Source organism: Panthera pardus, unplaced genomic scaffold, assembly GCF_024362965.1.
Source record: "Panthera pardus isolate Hobbes unplaced genomic scaffold, ASM2436296v1 HiC_scaffold_16, whole genome shotgun sequence".
In the NCBI taxonomy this organism is placed as follows: Eukaryota; Metazoa; Chordata; class Mammalia; order Carnivora; family Felidae; genus Panthera; species Panthera pardus.
In genome coordinates, this window is record NW_026526721.1 from 114045517 (window position 1) to 114072302 (window position 26786).

A 26786-nucleotide genomic window follows, 5' to 3' on the forward strand; every position below is an offset into this window, starting at 1 on the left:
AGTTTCCTGGTGTTTCCATCTGTAAAACAGAAGTGACAAATCCAGATTGGGGGTGTATTAGAAAAGTAAAATTTTAAAGCTATAAATCACCTGCTAAAAATACATGCTAAAGAGTAACTTCTACTAAAATAGTAATTTTCACTTCAGATTCTCTGGATCAAGAAAAAGAAAAAAATATTGACCAAGAATTTGTGCTGATGTTTTCTGTGGTGGATGAAAATCTCAGCTGGTACCTATATGACAACATTAAAACCTACTGCTCTGAACCAGAGAAAGTTGAGGAAGATAACGAAGATTTCCAAGAGAGTAACAGGATGTATTGTAAGATTACAGAAAGCGTGTTAACTTAATCTTATTTTTCTTGATCCATTAAGTCTGCTAGATCTATTCCTTCACATGAATAAGTAGTGTGTTTCTAATCTCTGGCCCTGATAAGAAAGCTTATTAAACCTGCAACTTCATATTTAGCTAAACAGATCAAATCAAAACTCTGTGCCAGGTAAAACTGGATACACCAAATTGTTCCCAAACTAATAAGGAGAAAACATCATCAATTTTGGTTTAATGTATACGTATGTTATATTTATTTATATGTTTGTTTATTCTCCAAACTCATTCTAAAATTTATTTGAGGCTGCCTACAATTATTAAACTAAATGCTGAAAATTATCTTTATATCATAAAGCATTGAACTATACTTAAGATAGCTCAAACTACAGTTCTAAAAGGTATTTCTTTTATATATACATTGTCCCTCTGCATCATTTTTTTTCTATCTTTTAATTCACTTTATTTCTTCTAGAAATGCTTTCTTTACTGCCTAGGCTCCTCCTTAATTCTCAGACTCAAAATAATGAGCTTAGTAAGGTTGTCTATCACTCAGAATTTGCATAAGAAATTAAATCTCTTAACACCAACTAGACCAATAAGTATGGCTTTTTGTTTGTTTGTATTCAGCTTCTTCAAAATTACCTTTACTCAGAAACCGAGAATACAAAAAAAAACTACCAAAGCAGAAAAACTAACAAAGTGCAGATTTTTCCCCCCAACTTTTGTTTATTTCTGGCTGGAAGGTCCCCTTTCTATACTTCAATCCTGCCTTTGTTATGCACTAACAAAATAGATGTTAGAAAAAGATACTCAAGGTCTAGTCTGGATAGGTCTGGTCGTACCTCTGTTGTATCACATACATTCATGGTGTTTCCCAGAACCAATTTCTATCTTATCTCTAGGACCACCCAGTTTGAATAGTGATCCTAGGTTTCTTTATTTTATTTTTATTTTTTTATATGAAACTTATTGTCAAATTGGTTTCCATACAACACCCAGTGCTCATCCCAACAGGTGCCCTCCTCAATGCCCATCACCCACTTTCCCCTCCCTCCTACCCCCCATCAACCCTCAGTTTATTCTCAGTTTTTAAGAGTCTCTGATGATTTGCCTCCTTCCCTCTCTGTAACTTTTTTTCCCCCTTCCCCTCCCCCATGGTCTTCTGTTAAGTTTCTCAGTATCAACATAAGAGTGAAAACATATGGTATCTGTCTTTCTCTGTATGGCTTATTTCACTTAGCATCACACTCTCCAGTTCCATCCACGTTGCTACAAAGGGCCATGTTTCATTCTTTCTCATTGCCATGTAGTATTCCATTGTAGATACAAACCACAATTTCTTTATCCATTCATCAGTTGATGGACATTTAGGCTCTTTCTATAATTTGGCTATTGTTGAGAGTGCTGCTATAAACATTGGGGTACAAGTGGTCCTATGCATCAGCACTCCTGTATCCCTTGGGTAAATTCCTAGAAGTGCTATTGTTGGGTCATAGGGTAGATCTATTCTTAATTTTTTGAGGAACCTCCACACTGTTTTCCAGAGTGGCTGCACCAGTCTGCATTCCCACCAACAGTGCAAGAGGGTTCCCGTTTCTCCACATCCTCTCCAGCATCTATAGTCTCCTGATTTGTTCATTTTAGCCACTCTGACCGGCATGAGGTGATATCTCAGTGTGGTTTTGGTTTGTATTTCCCTGATGAGGAGTGACATTGAGCATCTTTTCATGTGCCTGTTGGCCATCTGGATGTCTTCTTTAGAGAAGTATCAATTCATGTCTTCTGTCCATTTCTTCACTGGATTATTTGTTTTTTTGGGTATGGAGTTTGGTGAGTTGTTCATAGATTTTGGATACTAGCCCTTTGTCTAATATGTCATTTGCAAATATCTTTTCCCATTCCGTTGGTTGCCTTTTAGTTTTGTTGATTGTTTCCTTTGCCATGCCGAAGCTTTTTATCTTCATGAGGTCCCAATAGTTCACTTTTGCTTTTAATTCCCTTGCCTTTGGGGATGTGTCAAGTAAGAAATTGCTGCGGCTGATGTCAGAGAGGTTTTTTCCTGCTTTATCCTCTAGGGTTTTGATGGTTTTCTGTCTCACATTCAGGTCCTTTATCCACTTTGAGTTTATTTTTGTGAATGGTGAATGGTCTTCTGCATGTTGCTGTCCAGTTCTCCCAGCACCATTTGTTAAAGAGACTGTCTTTCCACTGGATATTCTTTCCTGCTTTGTCAAAGACTAGTTGGCCCTACTTTTGTGGGTCCAATTCTGGAGTCTCTATTGCATTGGTCTATGTGTCTGTTTTTGTGCCAATACCATGCTGTCTTGATGATGACAGCTTTGTAGTAGAGGCTAAAGTCTGGGATTGTGATGCCTCCTGCTTTGGTCTTCTTCTTCAAAATTATTTTGGCTATTCGGGGCCTTTTGTGGTTCTGTATGAATTTTAGGATTGCTTGTTCTAGCTTCAAGAAGAATGCTGGTGCAATTTTGATTGGGATTGCATTGAATGTGTAGATAGCTTTGGGTAGTATTGACATTTCAACAATATTTATTCTTACAACCCATGAGCACAGAATGTTGTTCTATTTCTTTGTATCTTCTTCAGTTTCCTTCATAAGCTTTCTATAGTTTTCAGCATACAGATCTTTTACATCTTTGGTTAGGTTTATTGCTAGGTATTTTATGCTTCTTGGTGTAGTTGTGAATGGGATCAGTTTCTTTATTTATCTTTCTGTTGCTCCGTTATTAGTGTATAAGAATGCAACTGATTTCTGCACATTGATTTTATATCCTGCGACTTTGCTGAATTCATGTATCAGTTCTAGCAGACTTTTGGTGGAGTCTATTGGTTTTTCCATGTCATCTACATGGAATATCATGCAAAAAGTGAAAGCTTGACTTCATCTTTGCCAATTTTGATGCCTTTGATTTCCTTTTTTTGTCTGATTGCTGATGCTAGCACTTCCAACACTATGTTAAACAACAGTGGTGAGAGTGGACATCCCTGTCGTGTTCCTGATCTCAGGGGGAAAGCTCTCAGTTTTTCCCCATTGAGGATGATATTAGCTGTGGGCTTTTCATAAATGGCTTTTATGATGTTTAAGTATGTTCCTTCTATCCCAACTTTCTCAAGGGTCTTTATTAAGAAAGAATGCTGAATTTTGTCAAATGCTTTTTCTGCATCGATTGACAGGATCATATGGTTCTTATCTTTTCTTTTATTAATGTGATGTATCACATTGATGGATTTGCGAATATTAAACCAGCCCGGCAGCCCAGGAATGAATCCCACTAGATCATGGTGAATAATTCTTTTTATATGCTGTTGAATTCAATTTGCTAGTATCTTATTGAGAATTTTTGCATCCATATTCATCAGGGATATTGGTCTGTAGTTCTCTTTTTCTGCTGGGTCTCTGTCTGGTTTGGGAATCAAAGTAATGCTGGCTTCATAGAATGAGTCTGGAAGTTTTCCTTCTCTTTCTATTTTTGGAACAGCTGGAGAAGGATAGGTATTATCTCTGCTTTAAATGTCTGGTAGAATTCCCCTGGGAAACCATCTGGTCCTGGACTCTTATTTGTTGGGAGATTTTTGATAACTGATTCAATTTCTTCGCTGGTTATGGGTCTGTTCAAATTTTCTATTTCTTCCTGTTTGAGTTTTGGAAGTGTGTGGGTGCTTAGGAACTTGTCCATTTCTTCCAGGTTGTCCAGTTTGTTGGCATATAATTTTTAATGTTATTCCCTGACAATTGCTTGTATTTCTGAGGGATTGGTTGTAATAATTCCATTTTCATACATGATTTTATCTATTTGGGTCCTCTCCCTTTTCTTTTTGAGAAGCCTGGCTAGAGGTTTATCAATTTTGTTTATTTTTTCAAAAAACCAACTCTTGGTTTCATTGATCTGCTCTACAGCTTTTTAGATTCTATATTGTTTGTTTCTGCTCTGATCTTTATTATTTCTCTTCTGGGTTTGGGGTGTCTTTGCTGTTCTGCTTCTATTTCCTTTAGGTGTGCTGTTAGATTTTGTATTTGAGATTTTTCTTGTTTCTTGAGATAGGCCTGGATTGCAATGTATTTTCCTCTCAGGACTGCCTTTGCTGTGTCCCAAAGCATTTGGGTTGTTGTATTTTCATTTTCGTTTGTTTCCATATATTTTTAAATTTCTTCTCTAATTGTCTGGTTGACCCACTCTTCTTTAGTAGGGTGTTCTTTAACCTCCATGCTTTTGGAGGTTTTCCAGACTTTTTCCTGTGGTTGATTTCAAGCTTCATAGCATTGTGGTCTGAAAGTGTGCATGGTATGATCTCAATTCTTGTATACTTATGAAGGGCTGTTTTGTGACCCAGTATGTGATCTATCTTGGAGAATGTTCCATGTGTACTCAAGAAGAAAGTATATTCTGTTGCTTTGGGATGCAGAGTTGTAAATATATCTGTCAAGTCCATCTGATCCAATAATATATTCTGTTGCTTTGGGATTCAGAGTTGTAAATATATCTGTCAAGTCCATCTGATCCAATAATCATTCAGGGTCCTTGTTTCTTTATTGACCATGTGTCTAGATGATCTATCCATTGCTGTTAGTGGAGTATTAAAGTCCCCTGCAAATACCACATTTTTGTCAATAAGGTTGCTTATGTTTGTGAGTAATTGTTTTATATATTTGGGGGCTCCTGTATTCGGTGATAGACATTTATAATTGTTAGTTCTTCTTGGAGGATAGACCCTGTAATGATTATATAATGCCCTTTTTCATCTCTTGTTACAGCCTTTAATTTAAAGTCTAGTTTGTCTGATATAAGTATGGCTACTCCAGCTTTCTTTTGACTTCCAGTAGCATGATAGATAGTTCTCCATCCCCTCACTTTCAATCTGAAAGTGTCCTCAGGTCTAAAATGAGTCTCTTATAGACAGCAAATAGATGGGTCTTGTTTTTTTATCCATTCTGATACCCTATGTCTTTTGGTTGGTGCATTTAGTCCATTTGCATTCAGTCTTATTATAGAAAGATATGGGTTTAGAGTCATTGTGATGTATGTAGGTTTCATGCTTGTAGCGATGTCTCTAGTACTTTGTCTCACATGATCCCCCTTAGGATCTCTTGTAGGGCTGGTTTAGTGGTGATGAATTCCTTCAGTTTTTGTTTGGGAAGACCTTTATCTCTCCTTCTATTCTAAATGACAGATTTGCTGGATAAAGGATTCTCGGCTGCATATTTTTTTCTGTTCATTACATTGAAGACTTCCTGCCATTCCTTTCTGGCCTGCCAAGTTTCAGTAGTGAGATCCGTCACGAGTCTTATCGGTCTCCCTTTATATGTTAGAGCACATTTATCCCTAGCTGCTTTCAGAATTTTCTCTTTATCGTTGTATTTTGCCAGTTTCACTATGATATGTCGTGCAGAAGATCGATTCAAGTTACGTCTGAAGGGAGTTCAATGTGCCTCTTGGATTTCGATGCCTTTTTCCTTCCCCAGATCAGGAAAGTTCTCAGCTATGATTTCTTCAAGTACACCTTCAGCACCTTTCCCTCTCTCTTCCTCCTCTGGAATACCAATTATACGTAGATTATTTCTCTTTAGTGCATCGCTTAGTTCTCTAATTTTCCCCTCATACGCCTGGATTTTTTTTGTCTCTCTTTTTCTCAGCTTCTTCTTTTTCCATAACTTTATCTTCTAGTTCACCTATTCTCTCCTCTGCCTCTTCAATCCAAGCTGTGGTAGTCTCCATTTTATTTTGCAACTCTTTAATAGCATTTTTTATCTCCTCCTGGCTGTTCCTTAGTCCCTTGATTTCTGTAGCAATAGATTCTCTGCTGTCCTCTATACTGTTTTCAAGCCCAGCAATTAATTTTATGACTATTATTCTAAATTCACTTTCTGTTATATTGTTTACAACATTTTTGATCAGTTCGTTAGCTGTCGATATTTCCTGGAGTTTCTTTTGAGGGGAATTCTTCCGTTTTGTCATTTTGGATAGTCCCTGGAGTGGTGGGGAACTGCAGGGCACTTCCTCTGTGCTGTCTTGAATAACTTGCATTGGTGGGTGGGGCCGCAGTCAGACCTGATGTCTGCCCCCAGCCCACTGTTGGGGCCACAGTCAGACTGGTGTGTACCTTCTCTTCCCCTCTCCTAGGGGCAGGATTCACTGTGGGGTGGCGTGGCCCCTGTCTGAGCTGCTTGCACACTGCTAGGCTTGTGGTGCTGGGGATTTGGCGTATTAGCTGGGGTGAATCGGCAGCATGCACAGGGGCGGGAGGCGTAGGCTCAGCTAGCTTTTCCTTCAGTGATCTGCTTTGGGAGGGGCCCTGCGGCACCGGGGGAGAGTCAGACCTTTCGGAGGGATGGATCCGCAGAAGCACAGTGTTGGGTGTTTGCGCAGTGCAAGCAAGTTCCCTGACAGGAACTGGTTCCCTTTGGGATTTTGGCTGGGGGATGGGCGAGGGAGATGGCGCTGGTGAGCGCCTTTGTTCCCCACCAAGCTGAGCTCTGTCGTCCGGGGCTCAACAACTCTCCCTCCCGTTGTCCTCCAGCCCTCCCGCTCTCTGAGCAGAGCTGTTAACTTATAACCTTCCAGATGTTAAGTCCCGCTTGTTGTCAGAACACACTCCGTCTGGCCCCTCCGCTTTTGCAAGCAAGACTCGGGGGCTCTGCTTTGCCGGCGGGCTGCCCCTCCACCCCGGCTCCCTCCCAGCAGTCCGTGTAGCACACACCGCCTCTCCACCCTTCCTACTCTCTTCCGTGGGCCTCTCATCTATGCTTGGCTCTGGAGAATCCATTCTACTAGTCTTCTGGCAGTTTTCTGGGTTATTTAGGCCGGTGTGGGTGGAATCTAAGTGATCCGCAGGACGCCATGAGCCTAGCATCCTCCTACACTGCTATCTTCCCCAACATTTTGGCATATAATTTTTCATAGCATTCCCTGATAATTGCTTGTATTTCTGAGGGATTGGCTGTAATAATTCCATTTTCATTCATGATTTTATCTATTTGGGTCCTCCCCCTTCTCTTTTTGAGAAGCCTGGCTAGAGGTTTATCAATTTTGTTTATTTTTTCGAAAAACCAACTCTTGGTTTCATTGAGCTTCTCTACTGTTTTTTTAGATTCTATATTGTTTGTTTCTGCTCTGATATTTATTATTTCTCTTATTCTGCTGGGTTTGGGGTGTCTTTGTTGCTCTGCTTCTATTTCCTTTAGGTGTACTGTTAGATTTTGTATTTGGGTTTTTTCTTGTTTCTTGAGATAGGCCTGGATTGCAATGTATTTTCCTCTCAGGACTGTCTTTGCTGCATCCCAAAGCATTTGGGTTGTTGTATTTTCATTTTCATTTGTATCCATATATTTTTTAAATTTCTTCTCTAATTGCCTGGTTGACCCATTTATTCTTTAGTAGGATGTTCTTTAACCTCCATGCTTTTGGAGGTTTTCCAGACTTTTTCCTGTGGTTGATTTCAAGCTTCATAGCATTGTGGTCTGAAAGTGTGCATGGTATGATCTCAATTCTTGTATACTTATGAAGGGCTGTTTTGTGACCCAGTATGTGATCTATCTTGGAGAATGTTCCATGTGCACTTGAGAAGAAAGTATATTCTTTTGCTTTGGGATGCAGAGTTGTAAATATATCTGTCAAGTCCATCTGATCAATGTATCATCCAGAGCCCTTGTTTCTTTATTGATGCTGTGTCTGGATGATCTATCCACTGTTGTAAGTGGAGTATTAAAGTCCCCCTAGGTTTCTTTAAAGGGTCTTGGGCCATTCTGCCTTCAAATTTTTAGGTCTTTGTGGCTCTTTTACTGGTCCTTACTATCCTTCCCCTGGATTTCTTCTTTTTGCCGTCACATCTCTTCCAATTTTGACTTATAATCTCTAAAAAAGGAAAAAAAAAAAAAGCTTTCCTTGTGTTCTTATGACACAAGGAATTCATGTTCACTGTAGAAAATCAGCAAAGTCCTAACATGCAAAAAGAAAAAATCAAAATTAATATTACCACTATCAACATGATATGTGATTGATTATGAAATAACATTCAGTCTTTCTTAAATTTACTCTGTGTGTACATTTTGTATATATGCACATATATATGCATTCATTATATTTACAAATACCCATATATACATACTAATACACAGCTACACAGCTAATGTGTATAGCTTATAACAGAGAAAAAATAGGTTTCATCTTCATTGTTGTGTTCATCTGCTAATGTGTTGAGAAAAATCCTGAGACTGAATTCAGGTCCAAAATAAGAGTGCTATGATTGATTAGCAATGTCTGATGTAGGTACGGAGGAAGGAATAGCAGTACATGTGCCAGGTATTTTCCAATCCAAATTGATATCTATTTCTATAGAGATAACTATTACCATCCCAGGCACCAATGTTTTTAATCACAATCTCTGATCTTGACTTACAGCTGTGAATGGATATACTTTTGGAAGTCTCCCAGGACTCTCCATGTGTGCAGAAGACAAAGTAAAATGGTATCTTTTTGGCATGGGTAATGAAATTGATGTGCACTCAGCTTTCTTCCACGGCCAAGTGTTGACTAATAAGGACTACCGTATTGATACAGTCAATCTCTTTCCTGCTACCCTCTTTGAAGCTTTTATGGTGGCCCAGAGTCCTGGAGAATGGATGCTTAGCTGTCAGAATCTAAACCACCTGAAAGGTAAGGCATCTTTACCTGAAATGAGCTTTCAGCCAAAAAAAGAGTCATGTATCTGTTACACTACTAATGGGGTGATAACTGGGAATCAGAATCTAAAAGTAAATAAAATTTTTTAAAAAAGAATCTAAAAGTTAAATATCTTTAGAATAATCTGAGCTTTGAACTGGTAACTTAATTTTATTCCTATGATGGTATGTATCATAATATAATAAAAAAAAACTGAAAGACTAGAATTTTACAAAGTAATGAAATATGAAAATATATTAATTTGAGAAAAAGCATAACTGGCCCTGAATTACTTTTCTGTCCTAAAAGTATAGGTACACACTGAGAAGTATATACAACTTCTTCACTTTGTTAAATACACAATATTGTAAACACCAGAAGATTTATATACTGTGCTGAAAAGTAGTTTGTTTGTTTGTTTGTTTGTTTTAATTTGGTTCTATCAAACACAACCAACTTTGTTCTTTGAGTCCAGCTACTCCTTGGTTTAACTTGCTAAATACCTCCTTCATCTCTTCAACATAAGAACATTCCTTGTTCTTGAAAAATACTAGTTTGTAATATTGATCTCCTGAAGAAACTAGCTTTAATCTGGGTCTTTTGGCATGTTACTCTGACCTTCAAATATAATCTCACTATTAAATGTCACCTTGGTCTCCGAAGACCCAGCACAGCAGGTACATAACCATTTTGTTTTGTCCAAGAACAGTAATAATATATGCTCATTCTATTCCTCCTCCTCCACTCCACCCCGTCCCTTAAAATATGGCAAAGTCTCTCTTTATTACTTGTCTTTTAATGTGTCCTTTTTTTTTTTTTCTCATCGAAAGACATCCCAAGTGAAACTCCACAAAGATTGGTACAATATTTTTTGAAAAATACTAGTGCTTAATATCTCTTCTCTGTGCCATAAGGAGAAGTTTTACTGCTCAGATTTTCCATCAGTAATTTATTTACAACTGTTTACTATCATTTTTAATATTGTTTCTAGCTGTCTATTTCTTCAGTTTCCATCTGTCATTTCATCAGCGGTGTTTACAAGGCAATAGGAGGGAGAAACATTGGCTCCATTAACCAATGTCTCCTTCCATGTGATTTTCAGCTGGTCTGCAGGCCTTTTTCCAGGTACAAGACTGTAACAAGCCTTCACCAGAGGACAGTATCCTTGGGGAAAATGTCAGGCATTACTACATCGCTGCTGAGGAAATCATCTGGAACTACGCGCCCTCTGGAATAGACACCTTCACCCAAGAAAATTTAACAGCACCTGGAAGGTAATTCAGAAGAAGGGCTATTATTTCAAAGTATGTCTCCCAAAGAAAAGAAAGAAAAGAAAGAAAGGAAGGAAGGAAGAAAGCATAAAAAACTGATTCAGCAATTAACATTTTAATTGGTACCTGAAACTGAGTAAATAGACTGCTAAATATTTACTAAGGTGTTTGGTATGAGTCCAAGTTTGAGAAATATGACTTTTGAGTCCACGAAAAAATGGATATAAAAAAGTTATCAGATAGTCGACAAAATCCTCAGAAAATACTGAACATAATTAGACTAATTAATTTATTTACTTTTCCTTCATGAAAATACAACATTGTGCAATCCAGCAGCATTAAGTACATTCACAAGGTTGTACAATCAACACTATCTGTTTCCAGAACTCTCATTGTTCTAAATAGAAAGTCTGTATCCATTAAACAGTAGCTCTCTAATCCCTGATAACTTCTACTTTCTGTCTCCATGAATTTGCCTCTTCTAGGCACTTACTACAAGTGGAATAACAATATTTGTCCCTTTTTGTCTGGCTTATTCCACTTAGCATGTTTTTAAGGCTCATCCATGTTGTAACATCTATGAGAATCTCATTCCTCTTTAAGGCTGAATAATATTCCACTGTATGCATATACCACATTTTATTTATCCATCAATCTGTTGATGAACATTTGGGTTGCTTCTACTTTTTGGCTATTGTGAATAATGCAACTATTAATGTTGAAAGTACAAGTATTGTTTACATCCCTGCTTTCAGTTGTTTTGTGTACATACTTAGGAATGGAATTGCTCAATCCTATGACAATCCTATTTTTAATTTTTTGAGGAAGAGCCGTACTGTTTTCCACAGTGGCTGTTCCATTTTACATTCTTACCAGTAATGTGCAAGGGTTCCAATTTCTCTACCTACTTACCAATATTTATTTTCCATTTGTAAAATAATAGACATCTTCTTGGGTGTGGAGCTCTAGCTTATTGTGATTTTGATTTGCATTTTCCTGATGACTAGTGATGTTGAGTATCTTTTCATGTTCTTGTTGGTGTTTGGAGAAGTCTGTTCAAGTCCTTTTCCTGTTGTTGAGTTGGGTTCTTTGTTTTTGTTGTTGGTGGTGGTTGTTAAAGTATATGACTTCTTTATATATTCTGGATATTAATCTCTAATCAGATACATTGTTTGCAAATGTTTTCTCCCATTCATTAGGTTTTCTTTTCACTTTCTTAATAGCGTCTACAGCAGCTACTCCTGTATATGTCTAGTGAGTTCCACAGCCTCCCAGCCATTCTTCCCTGCTCAGTCTTCCTTTCCTACTGTCCATTAACCATAAAGCACCCAAAGTGATCTTTTAAAAGTGTTGATGAAATTATGCCACATCCCTGTTTCAAGTCTCTGCTCAAATATCACCTCCTAAGAGATGCCTTCTTTGCCACCTATCTACTTGGAAAGGTTAACTAACTTACTCAATGATGCATGACAGGTCAATAGCTGGGCCTGGCTCTACCCAGGTCTCTGATTCCTGAAGCAGAAATTTAAGTCCCAATCTACACTGACATCCAGAGGCAATGACTCCAAAGCTGTATCACCAGCCCAGAAGGCTCTTGTAAATTGCAGATTTGCATTTTTAATTGCTTAAAAACACCCTGCTTAGATGAGGTTCCTCCAAATCAGCATGTCCACATCTGAACCATTGTTTTCTCCATATACCTGAATTTCCTCCTCTCTGTGAATACTATCATTATCCATCCATCAGTGAAGCCCCAAACCTGAGTACCGTCACTGACTCCACACTTCCCACTGCCTCCTTCTCTCCTCATCAAGTACTATCTCACTATATCCTAAACATCTCCAAAAAGTGTCTATTTTTTCCTCACCTGAGGGATCCTTTTAAAACACTAATCCTAAATGTTTACATATTTCAAAGCTTTCCCACTGCTCTGGGATGGAGTACTGAAATTTTAGCAAGGTCCTGCTGTCCACCCCCCATCTTTCCAAGCCTCATTCTCTCTCTTCTCTCCCATTCTCTCTCTTTTGCCCTGCCCTGAACACTGTGCTCCTGTCATATTTTGTAAAACATGACATATTCACTCTTTCCTCTGAGTCTTCCCATAGGCTATTTCCTCTGTGTAAACACCCACCTCATTCTCCCCCACCACCTATACTTCATCTTTTTTTCAAATGTTTATTTATTATTTTTGAGAAAGAGAGAGAGAGAGAGAGAGAGAGAGAGAGAGAGAAAGAAGGGGGGCGCAGAGAGAGAGGGAGACACAGAATCTGAAGCAGGCTCCAGGCTCTGAGCTGTCAGCACAGCAGGGCTCGAACTGACCTGCGAGATCCTGACCTGAGCCAAGTCAGTTGCTTAACAGACTGAGCCACCCAGGTGCCCCTATACTTCATCTTTTTAACTCTACTTCTCTTCTAGATAGTTTTTAAAAATCATTTTCTTTGGAAAGCCTTTGGAGCCTCTTCCTACCACTTCCCCCAACCCCAGGAAAACTGCCGCATAACACCCTGTGCTTATTGCATGTTAATTGTACATGCAATTAATCAATAATATTGATATTAATATCAATGTTATTACATTGATTGGCTCACAGTCTGTCTTCTCTGTCAAGTCCATGTGGACAGGGATGGGTCCAGCTTACTTATGGTTACACCATCAGCACATACCAAGGTTCCTGGCCAAAAGCATGTGTCCTCTACATTTATTAAATGGAAGAAGAGATGAATGGGATGACTTTGGCAAGTCAAACACCTCTCTGAGATATAATTTCTCTATTTGTAAACTGGGGAGAATAATGCCAACTTTGCCGCCTTATTATGGGAGTTTCAAATAATAAATGAAAGCTCCTAAGTACCTGGCGGGTGCTCATATGCAATAAACTAGCTATTGTATTTTTAAAACTTTTATAATTTGTTAAAAAGATACTATCGTAGAATAGCTAATAACTATCAGGGGTTGATGCGAGCCATCTTAAAATTGTTTCACTTCACTTGAAAAAGTGAAACCTCTACACCATGATTCTCCACTCTTCAGAACGTCCTTCTGTGAAGTGCCTAGTACCATCTGCTTCTTTTTAGATATTTGATAAATAATGAATAATAATTACCTCTGAGCACTGGTCATCATTTTTCTCTTCAGTTAGTATCCTATATGAATACCTGCTTTCTGTTTTGTTTTCAACTCCACTGTTAAACCCTTTTTCTCTTGGCAGTGCTTCAGAGGTATTTTTTGAACAAGGTCCTACAAGAATTGGAGGATCTTATAAAAAGCTGGTTTATCGTGAGTACACAGATGCCTCCTTCACAAATCAAAAGAAGAGGGGCCCTGAAGAGGAACATCTTGGCATCCTGGGTGAGTTCATGTAGAGTATCGATGACTATTATACTCTTCTCCTGGGCTACCCAACCTCAGAAAGAATAGAAACTTCAAGAACTGCAGTATGATTTCTATGTATAAACTAGAGTTGTGGAAGGTCATTCAACTATTAAATGTAGCAGCTAATTAATTTTCCAATGTAAATTACCAATAGTAAATCATCATTAAAAACTATGCTAGCTTCAAATAATGATTTTTTTTTCTTCAAGAGGTAAGGAGAATTGTGTATTTATGACTTGGTTTAAATTGACAACAAAGCTGTTAGCCTCTGTTCTTAGCTGAAGGTACACTTCCTTAGAAATAAAATCCAGGCTATTAATGAAAGAGGCTGCCTCTGTCATAGAGCCTTGTCCACAGCCCAGAGACCTGTTCTTGCTCAGGCTTTCAGGCAGAATATAATGGGTGAGCACACAAAGTCTAGATTCAGACTATCCTCACTCCTCACCTATTAACCATGTGACCTTTGAAAGTACTCAGCTTGCTCTGCCTTCTTTCTGTAAAATGGAAACAGTAATAATGATAACAGTCCTTACCTCATAAAAGTGTTGTAAAGATTAAAGGAGTTAATACACATAAAAACTCTGAAAAGCACATGGGAAGCTCTCAATATCATCTTATATATTACATAAAATATGCACTATGTATCTATGTTTTTATTCCATATTTGGTAATAATATTAATTTCGGTGAAGAAAAATCCACAAAAGTGTTACTCTTCACATCCAAGACAATTTAACTTACCCTCTTAGGGTGATCAAGGTTTATAGAACATCCCTGACTCTTGGGACAAATGTCACCCATCTGGCCAACCGAAGACGAAGATGAAAAGAGTATCTACATACTGAATAGTTTCTTGTAGATGTATAAAGCCGGTGAACTGACTTGGATAAAAACAATAATAAATTTTCTTAACCTAAAGTCGAATCAAAAAGCCCTTCTCATCTCTTTTGAGCCTCGCCATGTCAAATTGATAATGGAGTTTAAAAAAACTAGGTTTTCCATTTCCCACAAATAAAATGTTGCTTCCAGTGGTTTCTGCCAGAGGATAAGCCAAAGAACAACTGTCTTATGTACTCTGTATGTTATATACCAAGGGAGGGTAATAATGTTCTCTTTGTCCCTAGGTCCTGTCATTTGGGCAGAGGTGGGAGACACCATCAGAGTCACTTTCCATAACAAAGGAACATATCCCCTCAGTATTGAGCCCATTGGGGTGAGAGTCAGTAAGGACAATGAGGGCTCATACTATGCCTCACATCACAACCCCTCAAGTGGAAGTGAGTACAACATTCTGTAACCAAATAATATTTAATAACCCACTGTGCTGGTCACCAGGGAAAACTGTCCTGCAAAAACTGAAGGCAGGATCTTCCAAGGAAACTGCTCATGTATCATTTTTAGGCATCATGGCAGGAAGCCTTCCTTCCATGGCAGGAAGAGGAAGTTAACCTCTTCTCCTTCCATTTCCAATTGGTTTATGGAATTTTGTTCTGCCTTAATAGGATGATTTTTAACAGTGCTGTTAGTAACTAATTAGGATTACATCAGTTATACATTTCTGGAGTACTCCTCGGGTGATTTTTAAATTTGAAAATGTTCTTGCAATTATAAGATTAGATGAATACTTGAATATTTGAAAAATATAAAAAGGTGTAGCCAACAATATTATCTATAGTTCTACAGACAACCGTATTATATTCTTGTATAGTTCCTCTACTCTTTCATCTGGGTACCTATATATTTTAAATGTGGTTGAGATCACAGTTATATAAATATACTTATCATTGTAATTTTGTACTGAACTTGTTTCTTTAGCATCATAAGCATGTTGATATCATTTTAATAACACAAACTATTCCATTTTATGCACATATTTTGGTATTTGTATATGTCAGGGCTGGCCGAAGAAGACTAGTGCCTTTGTCACCACTTGCAGTATGACTGTGGGCAAGTTATTAAGTCTTTCTGGCCTCACTTTCCCCAAGTATACAATCAGGAGATTTGAACTGGATCATCTGCAGTTTCCTTTCAGTTCTAAAATTATTTTCAGTTCAGTATCATTCAATAGAAAATGTGTGGATTACCTCCTATTTTCAGGTGTTGTTCTAGCCAATAGAAATATAGAGACAATGCTTGCCTTTCAGGAAGGTTAAGTTCCATTGGGTGCTGGGGTGGGGGCAGGGAAATACACACAATCTAACATTAAATGTGCTGGGCACATTCTCAGGGGCTCTCCTAGTCTCTTCAGGCTGCTATAACTAAATACCACAGACTGAATGGCTTATAAACAACAGAAATTTATCTTTCACATTTCGGGATGCTGAAAATCCAAGATCAGGGAGCCAGCGTGGTTGGATGAAGACCCTTTTCTGGGTCTCAGACTTCTCATTGTATTTTCACAAGGTGGCAGGGATCAGGGAGCTATGTGGGATCTCTATTGTAAGGGCACTAATCCCATTTAGGATTACCTTGATCACCTTCCAAAGGTACCACCTTCTAACACTATCACATGGGTGTTAGGGTTGCAATATGTGAATTCTGGGAGGACACAAACATTCAGACCATAGAGGCACCAATCGCAGACTGGTTAAGAGGAGGCTTCCTGAAGGAAATCACACCCATCCGTGACCTGGCACAGGAGCACAAGTGGGACTCCATTCAAGGAGGATTTCATTCTAATTCATAATAAGGAACTGAGAAGTGGGTTGTCTTAGTCTAAACCCAGTCTACTTTGTGGCTCAAATGGCCACATTAGAAAGCATATTTAACCTCTCCATTGTGACACTTCTCACAGGTGTGCCTCCTTCAGCCTCCCATGTGGCACCTCAACAAACATTTACCTATGAATGGACTGTGCCCAAAGAAGTGGGGCCCACTTACAAAGACCCTGTCTGTCTATCTAAGATGTATTACTCTGCTGTGGATCCCACTAAAGATATATTCACTGGGCTTATTGGGCCAATGAAAATATGCAGGAAAGGAAGTTTACATGAAAATGGGAGACAGGTAAGTCCAATCAGGGAAAATAAAAATGATTTCCCAATCCCTTTGAACTATCATTATTAAAGGGAAAATTCTGAGTTTTGAGGCAGTAAGGATTTTACATATGATGTTCAGTTTAAATTTTTCTCAGGCTCATGAGAGCTGTACTATGTGGAGTTTCTCTGGCTAATGTGATTATTTCAAGAAGAGCTGGAAACAAACTTTCTTTGGAATCCAAGGTCTTTTATGATATATTTAGACTTCAACACACAAATTTAAAAAATGGTAACAGGTCACTCAACATTCACTGAAGAAAATATTGCTTAAAACATTTTTTAGAAAGAAGGAAATGGCCATTTGACCAGGAAATAAAAATATGATGGAGGTATATTTCTATCTCTCAACTATTTTACTATGAACCTTTAAAAGATAAGTACCCTCTTAAAAATGCCTTCAATATAATTGTCATACCTTAAAATCATCATCGTAATAATCTCTTAGTATTATCAATTTTTTATCAAATTTTATCAAATTTCCAATCAATGTATTCGTATTTCCCCAGTTGCCTCTTAATTATTTCAATTTTGTTGTCTGAATCAGTACCCAAATAATTACGCACATTGCAAATAAGTTGTTATGTTTCTCAAGATTATTTCCTTGCATTTTTTCTGTTGCAAGGGTATTTATCTTATGGCAGTTTCTCATGCCTAGATTTTACTGATTGCATTCCTGTAGCATGTTTGTTTCTCTTTCTCTCAATTTCATATAAATCAGTGGCTAGGTCAACAGGCTTGATCAGATTCAGGTTAGATTTTTTTTTTTCAATACAACTTCAAGTGTGGTACTGTGTACTTCCATCAGGGGGTATATAATATATAATTGTCTCTCAGTTGGGAATATTGTCAGCCACTGACAACCATTTCCTAGATTCATAAGCCAACAGGGGTTGCACAATAGTAAAATTCTATTTTACTGTTCTATGGTGGGTGCCACCCACCCATCATTCTTCTTTATTTATTAGCCAGTATACCTCCATAAGTGGGAACTTCCCTTAATGGATTGTTTGGTTAGCCTGAGGTTCATGTCATATAAGCAAGGAATGACCAATGTTTGATTCTTTCCCTTTATTTACAAGTTTTCAAAGTAATAGTTCTCCACTAGCATACTTCAAAGATTCTTCATAATTTCTTTTCTTTTTTTTTTAAAAAAATGTTTTTGATGCTTATTTATTTGAGAGAGAGAGAGAGAGCGAGCATGAGCAGGGGAGGGGCACAGAGAGAGGTAGACACAGAATCTGAAGCAGGCTCCAGGCCTGAGTGGTCAGCATAGAGCCTGATGTAGGGCTAGAACTCATGAACCACGACATCATGACCTGAGCTGAAGTCAGACACTTAAACGACTGAGCCACCCCAGGTACCCCTCTTTTCTTTTTGAGTACTATTGTGAACTCACATATTTAAGTATATTTGGTGTGTTTGAATTCATTGCCATTATCCCTACTGATGCCCAAAGTATCCTATTTTTTGCCCCTGAGGGGATTTGTTCAGGTTGACTCCTTGATTTTTACATGAACTTCATAGTCTTTGCAGCTTCCTTGATTTCTAGTATAAAAGGCTATTTAAGGTTCATATTGCACATTTTCTGAGCCAGACCTGGGATCAGCCATTTCTCCCAAAAAGCCCTAGTTCTTTGGGTAAGAAATTATTTTTTGAACCATAATCTGAAGACTTATGGGTGCTAATTTCCATTGGCCTAATCATTGTTTCTAAAGGCCTTTTCAATGGGCAGAACTGGGGGGAAAGTTTAAGATAAAATTCATCATGAGTTTATACTAATACTTTTTATTCAAATTCAGGTCTAAAGATTCTTTTTGTGTGTTTTTTTTTTTTCACTTAACCTTATTAATCTTACATGTGTATCTCCCTTTAGCTGCACCGAAAAATCTTAGTTCTCAATGATACCAAGATAAATATTCACTCAATTCTTCGCACAATATACCTACCACAGCCTCAGAATCACAGTTACAATACCAGAACCAACAATATAATTACTGAAAACAATTTAAGATTTGTTTGCTGCCCTTTTTTGTCCTTCGAATAGATCCCACTGGAAATATTCAGTCAAATGACAGAGTTAAAGTTGCTTGAAATAGTTCTTCTCTGCATAGTTTTGCCACCCACCAGATACACAGGTTTATTTAATTTATTTTACTTCTATTTCTTTTAGGAATTGTCTTTTAGGAATAATAATTACAATATTATTTTATAATTATGTAACATATTCACCTGGTTCCAACATCAGATCTACAAAAAGATGCATATTCAACAAAGTCTAGCCTATCCTTTCTCCCCTCTCATCTATTCCCTTACCTCTTATTTTTTGGCTTTATGGTTTTAGCTTTATGGTTTTTACCTTATGGTTAATAAACCATAATGGAAACCATTTGTTTTCCATTATTCTTTTGTCAGCTTGATCTTTTAGAACATTTTTTTTTAAATTTATTTATTGTGTAATTTACATCCAAGTTAGTTAGCATATAGTGCAACAATGATTTCAGGACTAGATTCCTTAATTTCCCTTACCCATTTAGCCTATCCCACCTTCCACAACCCTTCCAGTAACGCTCTGTTCTCTGTTTTTAAGAGTCTTTTATGTTTTGTCCCCCTCCATGTTTTTATATTATTTTTGCTTGCCTTCCCTTGTGTTCATCTGTTCTGTGTCTTAAAGTCCTCATATGAGTGAAGTCATATGATATTTGTTTTTCTCTGACTAATTTTGCTTAGCACAATACCCGCTAGTTCTATCCACGTAGTTGCAAATGGCAAGATTTCATTCTTTTTGATTGCCGAGTAATACTCCACTGTATGTATCTATCTATCTATCTATCTATACACACACATATATATACATATACATACATATACATTGATGGACATTTGGGCTCTTTCCATACTTTAGCTATTGTTGATAGTGCTGCTATAAACATTGGGGTGCGTGTGCCCTTTCAAAACAGCATACCTGTATCCCTTAGTTAAATACCTAGTAGTGCAATTGCTGGGTCGTAGGGTAGTTCTAGTTTTAATTTTTTGAGGAACATCCATACTGTTTTCCAGAGTGGCTGCCCCAGTTTTCATTCCCACCAGCAGGGCAAAAGAGATCCTCTTTCTCTGCATCCTTGCCAACATCTGTTGTTGCCTGAGTTGTTAATATTAGCCGTTCTGACATTAGGTGTGAGGTGATATCTCATTGTGGTTTTGATTTGTATTTCCCTGATGAAGAGTGATGTTGAACATTTTTTCATGGGTCTGGTAGCCATCTGGATGTCTTCTTGGGAGAAGTGTCTATTCATATCCTTTGCCCATTTCTTCACTGGATTATTTGTTTCTGGGTGTTGAGTTTGAGAAGTTCTTTACAGATTTTAGATACTAACCTGTTTTCTGATATGTCATTTGCACATATCTTCTCCCATTCCGTCGGTTGCCTTTTAGTTTTGCTGATTGTTTCCTTTGCTGTGCAGAAGCTTTTTATTTTGATGAGGTCCCAGTAGTTCATTTTGCTTTTGTTTCCCTTGCCTCTGGAGACATGCTGAGTAAGAAGTTGCTGCAGCCGAGATCAGAGAGGTGTTTGCTTGCTTTCTCTTTGAGGATTTTGATGGCTTCCTGTCTTACCTTTAGGTCTTTCATCTATTTTGAGTTTATTTTTGTGTCTGGTGTAAGTGGTCCAGGTTTATTTTTCTACATGTCGTTGTCCAGTTTTCCCAAAACACCATTTGCTAAAGAGACTGTCTTTATTCCATTAGGTATTCTTTCCTGCTTTGTCAAAGATTAGTTAGCCATATGTTTGTGGATCCTTTTCTGGGTTCTCTATGCTGTTCCATTGATCTGAGTGTCTGTTTTTGTGACATGTAGTTCTCCTTTTTAGTGGGGTCTTTGTCTGGTTTTGGAATCAAGGAAATGCTGGCTTCATAGAAAGAGTTTGGAAGTTTTCCTTCCATTTCTGTTTTTTGGAACAGCTTCAAAAGAGTAGGTGTTAAGTCTTCTTTAAATGCTTGCTGGAGGGGCGCCTGGGTGGCTCGGTCGGTTAAGCGTCCGACTTCGGCTCAGGTCATGATCTCGCGGTCTGTGAGTTCTAGCCCCGCATCGGGCTCTGTGGTGACCGCTCAGAGCCTGGAGCCTGTTTCAGATTCTGTGTCTCCCTCTCTCTGTGCCCCTCCCCTGCTCATGCTCTGTCTCTCTCTGTCTCAAAAATAAATAAATGTTAAAAAAAATTTTTTTTAAATAAATAAAAAAATAAATGCTTACTGGAATTCCCCTGGAAAGCCATCTGGCCCTGGACTCTTGTTTTTTGTGAGATTTTTGATTACTAATTAAATTTCTTTCCTGGTTATGGGTTTGTTCAAATTTTCTATTTTTTCCTGTTTCAGTTTTGGAAGTTTATATGTTTCTAGGAATTTGTTCATTTATTCCAGATTGCCCATTTTATTGGCATATAATTGCTCATAATATTCTCTTATTATTGTATGTATTTCTACGGTGTTGGTTGTGATCTCTCCTCTCTCATTCTTGATTTTATTTATTTGGGTCCTTTCCTTTTTCTTTTTGATCAAACTGGGTAGGAGTTTGTCAATTTTGTTAATTCTTTCAAATAACCAGCTCCTGATTTCATTGATCTGTTCTGTATTTTTGGTTTCAATAGCATTGATTTCGGCTCTAATCTTTATTATTTCTTGCCTTCTTCTGGTTTAGGGCTTTATTTTCTGTTCTTTTTCCAGCTCTTTAAGGTGTAAGGTTAGGTTGTATATCTGACACCTTTCTTCCTTCTTTAGGAAGCCCTGGGTTGCTATATACTTCCCTCTTATGACCGCCTTTGCTGCATCTCAGAGGTTTGGGCTGTGGTGTTATCATTTTCATTGGCTTCCATGTACTTTTTAGTTCCTCATTAACTTCTTGGTTAGCCCATTCATTCTTTAGTAGGATGTTCCTTAGTCTCCAACTATTTGTTACCTTTCCAAATTTTTTCTTGTGGTTGATTTCGAGTTTCATAGCATTGTGGTCTGAAAATATGCACAGTATGATCTTCATCTTTTTGTACCTGTTGAGGGCTGATTTGTGTCCCAGTATGTGATCTATTCTGGAGAATGTTCCATGTGCACTGGAGAAGAATGTGTATTCTGCTGCTTTAGGATGAAATGTTCCGAATATATCTGTTCAGTCCATCTGGTCCAGTGTGTCATTCAAAGCCATCGTTTCCTTGTTGATTTTCTGTTTAGATGGTCTGTTCAGTGTTGTACATGGGATGTTGAAGTCCCCTACTATTATGGTATTATTATCATATGGTATCAGTGAGTTTCTTCATGTTTGTGATTAATTGATGTATGTATTTGGGTGTGCCACATTTGGAGCATAAATGTTTACAATTGTTAGGTCTTCTTGGTGGATAGACCCCTTAACTATGATATAATGCCCTTCTTCATCTCTTGTTACAGTCTTTATTTTAAAGTCTAGATTGTCTGGGGCGCCTGGGTGGCGCAGTCGGTTAAGCGTCCGACTTCAGCCAGGTCACGATCTCGCGGTCCGTGAGTTCGAGCCCCGCGTCAGGCTCGGGGCTGATGGCTCGGAGCCTGGAGCCTGTTTCTGATTCTGTGTCTCCCTCTCTCTCTGCCCCTCCCCCGTTCATGCTCTGTCTCTCTCTGTCCCAAAAATAAAAATAAAAAACGTTGAAAACATTTAAAAAAAAAAAAATAAAAAAAAATAAAGTCTAGATTGTCTGATAAAATATGGCTACTCCAGCTTTCTTTTGTCGGCCATTAGCATGATAGATGGTTTTCCATCCCCTTATTTTCAATATGAAGGTGACTTTAGGTCTAAAATGGGTCTCTTGTAAACAGCATATAGATGGATCTTGTTTTCTTGTCCATTCTGTTACCCTATGTCTTTTGACTGGAGCATTTAGATCATTGACATTTAGAGTGAGTACTGAAGATATGAATTTATTGCCATTATGTTTCTTGTAGAGTTGGAGTTTCTGGTGGTGTTCTCTGGTCCTTTGTAGTCTTTGTTGCTTTTGGTCTTTTCAGGTTTTTTTGGGGGGGGGGTTGTTTTGTTTTGTTTTTGTTTTGTTTTGTCTTTTGTCCCCTCAGAGAGTCCCCCTTATAATTTCTTGCAGGGCTAGTTTAGTGGTCATGAACTCCTTTAAGTTTTATTTGTCTGGGAAACTTTTAATCTCTCCTTCTATTTGGAATGACAGCCTTGCTGGAGAAAGAATTCTTGGCTGCATATTTTTCTGGTTCAGTAGATTGAATATATTCTGCCATTCCTTTCTGCCCTGCCAAGTTTCCGTGGATAGTCCTGCTGCAAACCTGATCTGCCTTCCCTTGTAGGTTAAGGACTTTTTTTCCCTTGCTACTTTCATCATTCTTTCCATGCCTGAGTCTTTTGTGAATGTGACTATGATATGCCTGCTGATGGTCGTTTTTGTTGTATCTTAGGGAAGTCCTCTGTGCTTCCTGGATTTTGATGTCTTTGTCTTTCCCCAGGTTAGGAAAGTTTTCTGCTATGATTTGCTCACATGAAATTTCTACCCCTTTTTGTCTCTCTTCATCTTCTGGTACCCCTCTGATTCTGATGTTATTTCTTTTTAATGAGTCACTGAGTTCTCTAATTATTATTTTGTGCTCTTTTGCCTTAGTCTCCATCTTTTTTTCTGCCTCATTATTCTCCATAAGTTTGTCCCCTGTATCACTGATTCCCTGCCTGCTTCATCAGTTCTTGCCACTGTAGCATCCATTTGAGATTGCAGGTCAGTTATAGCATTTTGTATTTCATCCTGACTAGCTTTTACTTCTTTTATCTCTGCAGAAAGGGACTCTAATCTATTTTCAACCCCAGCTAGTATTCATATTATCATGATTCTAAATTCTGGTTCAGACATCTTTCTTGTATCTGTATTGGTTAAGTCCCTGGCTGTCATTTCTTCCTGTTGTTTATTTTGGGGTGAATTCCTTCATTTCCTCATTTTGAAGGAAGAAAATAAATTAATAAAGTTAAAAATACTAAAATTAAAAATTAAAAACAACGCAAATCAAATAAATTATGCTACATCCTATGTGTGTTTTGATCTGGTTGTTGAAAGAAGCTTGATAGATTAGAGGGAAAAAAGGAAAGAAGAAAAAAAGGAAAACATTTGAAAATTTGAAAAATGAATACAATAAAATAGAATAAAATGAAATGTTGAAAGTAAATTGAATTTTAAAAATTTACAAAAAGTAAAAAATATAGTAGAAAAAAATTAAACAAATTTTAATAACAATGGAAAATAAAAAAATTTTTCCTTCTGTATTCAAGAATAAGAAAAGAAAAGAAAAAGAAAAAAATTATTGAATAAAAGGACCAGTGAGCAGAATGAAATACAATTGAAATTACATCTGGGGGATGTAAATTACATTCTATGGGAACATAGAAGTCAAGCCAGGACACACTTTATACTCTAAGCAGGTGGAGAGACTTGTGTTTGTCAAAAGAGCTGTTGGCCCAGTTGGGCGGGGTTTAGTGTAATGGCTCCATTTTCCACTAGATGGCGCTGCTTAGCCTACTGGGGTGGATTGTTGTGGTTAGTGTAGGCGTGTATACACATGCGTAGGAGCAGTGAAAATGGTGTCACCCATGTACCCAGTCTCTAGTATCAGAACTTTGTGCTCTCACTGACTTGCAGTCAAGCACCCCTCCTTTGTCTTCTGCTTCTTCCATCTACTCCCTGCGTCTACACTTATTTGTGACCAAGTCGTTATGCTGCCAGGCAGCAACTCCCTCCTAAGTTTTATATCATTTGGGGCTGTCTTTTCCAACCCCTCACTTCTGAGGGACTGTGGCTTTGACCCACTCAGACCCTCTGGGGGAGGGTCTCACTGAGCGGTGGCTGGATGCCTGCCCACACCCAGGAATGTTCCCAAGACCTTGCTGCTGCTGCTGCTGCTGCTGCTGCTGCTGCTGCTGCTGCCTAGACTGCATGTGGCTAGGTACCAGCCCACCCCAGAAAACTTTTCTGCAATCTTGTAGCAGCAGTATTTCAGATATTATGGAAAATCATAACACATATCTGGTGCCATGCTTCCCCCTTAACATCCTTGTTCCAACACCAGTGAATGTGGTTGTTCTCAGGGGTCCTCTGAGCCCTTTGCCTGTGAGGAGGTCACACAATCTCTACCAAATGTCCTCCCAGCAACGGAACCACCCTCTCCCCCCACCCCCCATGTGGCCTGAGGACCCCAAAGACCTCACTCTGCTTCTGGAGATTTGCCCTTCCCACCAGAGATCCACCAGGTATCAAGCTTCAGAGTTTCAGACTCTGTGCTCCCCTTGTGTATAGAGTCTTAATGGAATTTAAACCCTCTGCTATCTCCTTTCTCCCTTTTTAGTTCAGTCCCTGAAGATGTTTTCACATTTCCACTTTCTCTCAAGCTGCTTTTGGAGGGGGGGTGCTTTTCTTATATTCTCCCCCCATCTGTCCTTTCTCTGCAAGCAAAAACAGCTCCCTGCCCTCTGCAGCTTCTTTCTCCCCCAGTTCACCTCTCTGCACTGCATACCTGCTGAGTTCTGTGGTTCTGGTTGTGCAGATTATTGTGTTAATCCTCAAATCAGTTTTCTAGGTGTGCAGGATGGTTTAGTATTGATCTGGCTACATTTCAGGGGTGAGAGACGCAAAAAGAACATTCATGCTATTCTGCCATCTTGCTTTTAAAATCAATTTTTAGAACACTTTAAGGTTAATAGCAAAATTAAAAATAAAGTACAGATGGGCATCTGGTTGGCTCAGTCAGTTGAGGGTCTTACTCTTGATTTTGGCACAGGTCGTGATCCCAGCCTACTTAAGATTTTCTCTCTCCCTCTGCCTCTCTTCCCTGCTCACACACACACACACACACACACACACACACACTCTCTCTCTCTCTCTCTCTCTCTCTCTCTCTTTCTCTCTCTCTTTCTCTCTCTCTCTCTCAAATAAAATAAAATAAAATAAAATAAAATAAAATAAAATAAAAAGTAATAATAGTGCAGAGATTTCCCACATATTCCCTACCCATCCCCCACACCCTCCTCCAATACCAACATTTCCAACAGAGCGGTGCATGTGTTACAATTGATGAACCTACACTGACACATTGTTATCATCCAAAGTCCATAGTTTACTTTAGGGTTCACTCTTGGTGTTTACATTCCATGAGTGTAGACAAATGGATAATGACAAGTATCCACCATTACGATATCATGTAGACTATTTTCACTGCCCTAAAAACCATGTGTTCTACCTATTTATCCCTTAATGTCAATCCCAACCCCTGGTAACCACTGTTCTTTTTAATGTCTTTATAGTTTTACCTTTTTCCAGAATGTTATTTAGTTGGAATCATACAATATATGGTTTTTCAGATTGACCTCTTTCACTTGGTAAAAGACATTTTAGTTTCCTCCAAGTCTTTTCATGGCTTAATAGCTCATTTCTTTTTAGTGCTAAATAATATTCCACTGTGTGGATGTACCACAGATTATTTATCCATTCACCTACTGAAGAACATCTTGGTTACTTCCAAGTTTTGGCAATTTTGCACAAAGATGCCATAAACACTCACGTGCAGGTTTTTGTGTAGACATAAGTTTTCAGCCCCTTTGGGTAAATATCAAAGAGCCTAATTGCTGGATCATATGGTAAAAGTGTATTTAGTTTTATAAGAGATCACAAAATGTCTTCCAAAATGGCTATCCCATTTTGTATTCCTGGTGGAAATGAATGGAAGTTCCTGTTGTTTCACATATTTGCCAGTATTTGGTGTTGCCAATGTTCCAGATTTTGGTCATTCTGATAGGTGTGTGGTGATATCCCATTGTTGTTTTAATTTGCATTTCCTTAATGATATGTGAAGTAGAGCATCTTTTCATATGCTTATTTTCCATCTGTGTATCTTCTTTGGTGAGGTGTCTGTTAAGGTGTTTTGCCTATTGGTTAATTGGGTTGTTTGTTTTCTTAATGTTGAAGTTTTAAAAGTTCCTTGATATTTTTCATAACAGTTCTTTGTCAGATGTGTCTTTTGCAAATATTATCTCCCAGTCTGTGGCTTGTTTTCTTGATTCTATTGAAATTATCTTCTATAGAGCATAAATTAT

General features: G+C 38.2%; 1 protein-coding gene across 5 annotated transcripts in view; it reads left to right on the forward strand.

The window, feature by feature from the left end:
- LOC109260760 (ceruloplasmin) overlaps positions 1 to 26786 on the forward strand; it is a 90784-nt gene that overhangs the window by 10806 nt on the left and 53192 nt on the right. For all 5 annotated transcript variants that reach the window (XM_053903728.1, XM_019439202.2, XM_019439217.2 and 2 more), the window contains exons 4-9: positions 148 to 321; positions 8745 to 8999; positions 10108 to 10279; positions 13485 to 13624; positions 14772 to 14924; positions 16442 to 16653. In XM_053903728.1, the coding sequence (XP_053759703.1) occupies positions 148 to 321; positions 8745 to 8999; positions 10108 to 10279; positions 13485 to 13624; positions 14772 to 14924; positions 16442 to 16653 (1106 nt within the window). The remainder of the gene's footprint in view (positions 1 to 147; positions 322 to 8744; positions 9000 to 10107; positions 10280 to 13484; positions 13625 to 14771; positions 14925 to 16441; positions 16654 to 26786) is intronic.